This window comes from Notothenia coriiceps, unplaced genomic scaffold (assembly GCF_000735185.1).
Source record: "Notothenia coriiceps isolate Sejong01 unplaced genomic scaffold, NC01 NC01_scaffold00012955, whole genome shotgun sequence".
Classification (NCBI taxonomy): domain Eukaryota; kingdom Metazoa; phylum Chordata; class Actinopteri; order Perciformes; family Nototheniidae; genus Notothenia; species Notothenia coriiceps.
This window is the reverse complement of record NW_011345656.1, coordinates 1-4,300: the sequence shown is the minus strand read 5'-3', so window position 1 is coordinate 4,300 and position 4,300 is coordinate 1. Positions and strand designations below refer to the sequence as shown.

The following is a 4,300-nucleotide window of genomic DNA, read 5'->3' as shown; positions in this document are numbered from 1 at the left end:
AATAAAGAGCTTTTTGAACATTTAAGCAGGAAAAACGTAATACTAATGAACCTGGAAATTAACAGACTATGTCCTCTTTAAGTTCTCTCAGTCTATAATTACAAAGCAACCCTGATTTCTCGGATTTCTGAACTTAAAATGGTGCAGGTGCTTATTACATGAACTTAAATAACTCACAATTCATGGCAAAACTGACTTCTTAAATAGATAGATAGAGATTTATTGTCTCCCTTGGGAGAGATTTGCCTTGGGCAGTCGAGAGAATACACATAAACACAGGTATACATATAGAACAACCAGAGTCACAGATACACTACAAAGATCACATGGCATACATAAGGTATACAAACATACAGGTGTACCCGTTACACTCCATTATTAATTAGGCCGAACTGTCAATTTATTGACAATTGAGTTAAACAAGAAATCTGAACTTACCATGCAGGGCAGGGCAGCCAATGGACCAGCACTTCTTTACAGCCCTTTGAAACAGAAGAGAGGACAAAAACTAAATATTAATTATTTTAATTTATAATTCAATACTTCATTGCATTTCATCCCCCAGGATTTTAAAATGGTAAATGTTTGGATTAATGTAAGACCTCCCAGAGAACAGCTCAACATGTAATTGTTGAATTTCTGACAAAATTCAACAATTTGAAAACTATTATGTTTGTTGTGTTGAAGGTCCATACCTGTTGTGTACTTCATGCAAACAATATAGCTACTAACCTTACTTTCACGTGTCTTTGACACAGATTGCACTGGAAACGCGTCCAGTTTGCTGTGATATTCACACACTGTAAAGAAACATGAAATTAAATTGTCCATAAATCCAAAACTTGATATCATGTATGGTCTTGCAAACTTTTAAGTTGGGTTTTCAAATTGAAAAACACCATTTGTAAGGCCTCAAACAAATGCATGTCATAATTTTCCCATACTTTATATGACATAATGCACCTCTTGGGTACCACAAATGACCACATAGTGAACCACAGATTATCTCCATGTGCCACAAAGCTTTTTTTAGGAATCAAAAGAACTACTATTATGTCAAAAGTTGTATATTTTTTTTATTACAGATCTGTAATGCCTGTATTTTTTTTCATACCTTCCTCCTTGTTTTGTTTTTTCTTGCCTCGCTTCTTTTTTGCTGATATTTTAACAGCTCTCTTTCTATAAAGAGAAACAAAAAACAAGTGTTAATTGCAATAGTCATGTGGTGTGTGCTTTGCAAACCAGGGAAGTACTTGCGAGAACACTTACATTTTAAGAAAAAGTTGGAAAAGCAAAGAGTGAAAAATCTTCTGGCTTAGAGGCTGCTTTTTTTTTTACACTGGCACTTTTTTTTAACCGTTCTGTATCTCATATTGTATAGAGTCAAGATTTCCCTCATTGTTCTACATCATATATTCTATATTGATACCTACCTGTCGATTGCTTTTTTCTCTGCCTCAAACTCTTCTTTCTCCACTTCCACCACCTGTTCTTTCTCCTTGCCTGCCTCCATCTCTCCTGCCACCACCGGTCCAAACTCTTCCTCTGAGTCTTTCTGTCCCTCCAGCTCTCCTCTCTCCAGTCCTTCACTCGCTAATCTGTCTGTCTGTGTCTCTATGTCCCCTTCTGTCTCCATCTCCTGCATCTCAGTAGTTCCCTCAGTCTCATCCATTTCACCTCCCTCCCCCTGTTCTGTCTGGTCATCTTCTTCTCCAGTCCTTTCATGCTGCCCTAGACCCTCTGTCTCAGGATCCCATGCTTTGAAGTTAAACAAAGCAGACAAACAAGACATTAAAGATGTAGTGCAGGGTTGAAAATATGATTAACCAAAAAATATTAAAGTTTAACAAAGAAAAAGGAATAAATGAATTGCCCAAAACCAATTTAGGTTGTCTAAAATATTATCTGACTGACATTTCTATCTGATCCATCTGGATAGGTACACAATACAGGATTAAACTTAATAAAGAATCATGAATGTGCTGTGAACTACCTTCTAAAAAGCCTTCAAAAAGGCAAACCATTTTTTCCAGGACCGCATGGGCTACCAGTGGCAGCTCGAAGGGGCACTGGAGCTGGGCCGTCCACTTCTTATTTTTATTGTGGTACTTCCCCCAGAAGAGGAGAGGAAAGTACCCAAGGGCCTTCAGTTTTTCGACCTTAAAAACAAAGAAAAACATATAGACAAACATCACACAAATAGATACAGACAGAGATAGATTTTCCAGGCAGTGTTAAAAAGGCAAGACTTTAAAAAAAGAGAGTTGGCAGTCCACTCTCTATAGTGTGTCTTAATCAGAGAGAACCATCAGAGCAACACCACTACTATTTTCTAAAGAGACAATTGTGTTCCTGTTCTGTTTTGCCATTCATTAGCATCTGCCATGAAGTTATATTCACTCTACCACATTACAAGTGAACCAAAGGAGACACCTCTTAACCACACCGCATTGGCCGTCGGCCATGTTTTTGTGGTGTGTCCCGCATCATTGGCATTTTTTGCCATTCCCAACAACCTTTGCTGATGATTCAACATGTTGAATTGGCAGCAGAGCTGTCTGCAAAATAAGATAGCTTAAGGAAATCTGTGCACAAGAAGAAAAACGGACTTGAGGAAAACTAACTACTACAGTCCAAAGGCTCACACAAAGTCTTTTAATTTGTTATCTCATCTGGTCGTTCTATTACTCAGATATTCCCAACATGAAGCTGAGTGGAGAGTGTTGTGAAAATGTTTTAAAGAGTGTATCACAAACATTGCCTTTATTTCTAGAGCCTTATGTATTTTGTTGTCCCTTTTGAAATGAGGAAGACATACTTCTGCCTACTGCTGTTGTGGAGAGTAAAATCCTCTTATGCAGGTGCAGAGTGTAAGTGAGAGTTGGCAGTAGGTTTTAATCTGTGTGGTATTTGACCTTCTGGCTTAAACGTAGGCAACGTGAGGATACCATACGTCTCTACTAGTTCTTTGATGTTGGTTGGTGAGTCAGAACATTTAGTCTAAAATTGCTTTGGGGGGTGGGGATGAATGGCAAACAATGTTGACAGGGCTAAAGTCAATGTATCGTTTTTTATATTTATACTAGCTAATTACCGAAATATTGCAAATGCATTTGGGTTAATGAAATCTTGACACATAATTGAATGACATTTCAAAAGTTGTTCCTTCCCTGTACAATATAGATTCAATTAATATTTCTCTAATGTTGTGGGACAGTAACCTTCAATGGCTGACCAAAATAAAATAAAGTGTTTATTACCATCAGGACAGAATTATCGAAGATCTTCGATTGATTTCTCGACCAGTGTACTTTTTGGGCCCAGTCTTTTGCATTCTGCCGGAAATCCTTCATACGGGCCGTGTGCCTTGGTTTCAGCTCCAACATCTTCCCACACTGAGGAAGTGAGAGGGAAAGAGGGAGGACATACTTACTTTTTCTGATAGAAAGACAGTTATAAACAGTTGGGAAACAAAGTATTGTTTATTTCTTTCTTTTAACCATGTATATATATATATATTATAATATAATACTTCCCAAAAAAATGAATCGGAAAATCAATTAAATTCAACTGATTGTACAGACTGACAAAATATAATACCGAGTAAATGTACCGGATCATTTATTCAGCAGGCTAACCAAGTTAGGATATCTAATTAACAGTGTACAGAGGGGCCACATTCACTTTATCTAACTATTTGTAGCAATTCATATTTTAATTGACACTATGAATGTCCATTATATGGCCTCATATATAATCATAATAAAATATTATTCATTTTTTTTAAATCAAAATATTGTTATTTAAAAGAACCAACAGTCAAACTTTTCAATGGAACAGGCACATGCAGTAAATGTAATGTTCTAAAAAACACCTATACTGTGATGCACATTTGTGGAGTGACAAAACTCTTTCCGGCTTTTATTAGAAAAAAGTCACCACTTTGTTCGCCACTTTTACTGTATTGGGTTTTGCAGAAAACAATGAGATATTTATAGGCAAAACTAACTGCCATTTATGTATGAAAAAGGGCTTTGTCCGAGAGACAGTATAATAGACTGTATTATGAATACTTTAGTAGACATATATATATATATAGTTATATTTACCTTTGTGCATCTACGATTTGCGCAGTTTGATTTTTCCAAACAATGGGGGCACTGTCTTTTTGTGGAACCACCTGGCATTGTTGCTACATTATGAACAAAACAAAAACATCACATGTATCACATATAGTTATTGGCGTGACACAAAACTAAAATTCTTCCATATAACCATGTATGATTACTAAAGTCAAATG

At 36.5% G+C, this 4,300-nt stretch overlaps 1 protein-coding gene across 5 annotated transcripts; it reads right to left on the bottom strand.

The window, feature by feature from the left end:
* Nucleotides 1–204: 204 nt before the first annotated feature.
* LOC104947713 (uncharacterized) lies at nucleotides 205–4,234 on the bottom strand. 5 transcript variants are annotated; one of them, XM_010773783.1, is made up of 7 exons: nucleotides 4,110–4,234; nucleotides 3,261–3,395; nucleotides 1,994–2,159; nucleotides 1,434–1,545; nucleotides 1,115–1,179; nucleotides 733–800; nucleotides 205–482 (listed from the first exon to the last, which is right to left on the bottom strand). In XM_010773783.1, the coding sequence occupies exons 1-7, from the start codon at nucleotides 4,185–4,187 to the stop codon at nucleotides 435–437; spliced, it is 672 nt and encodes a 223-aa protein (XP_010772085.1). In that variant the 5' UTR covers nucleotides 4,188–4,234; the 3' UTR covers nucleotides 205–434. The 5 variants fall into 5 exon arrangements, with proteins under 5 accessions (XP_010772085.1, XP_010772086.1, XP_010772089.1 ...); XM_010773784.1 differs by having other exon boundaries at nucleotides 738–800; XM_010773787.1 differs by lacking the exon at nucleotides 1,434–1,545 and having other exon boundaries at nucleotides 738–800; nucleotides 4,110–4,232.
* Between the last annotated feature and the right edge of the window lie 66 nt (nucleotides 4,235–4,300).

Excerpts from the sequence above, each read along its gene's own strand:
- LOC104947713 (XM_010773783.1), bottom strand. The coding sequence starts at position 4,187 with ATGCCAGGTGGTTCCACAAAAAGACAGTGCCCCCATTGTTTGGAAAAA. Across the intron at positions 2,160-3,260 it reads TCGATAATTCTGTCCTGATG|GTCGAAAAACTGAAGGCCCT; the intron begins GTAATAAACACT and ends TTTGTTTTTAAG. Across the intron at positions 801-1,114 it reads AAAACAAAACAAGGAGGAAG|TGTGTGAATATCACAGCAAA; the intron begins GTATGAAAAAAA and ends GTTTCTTTACAG.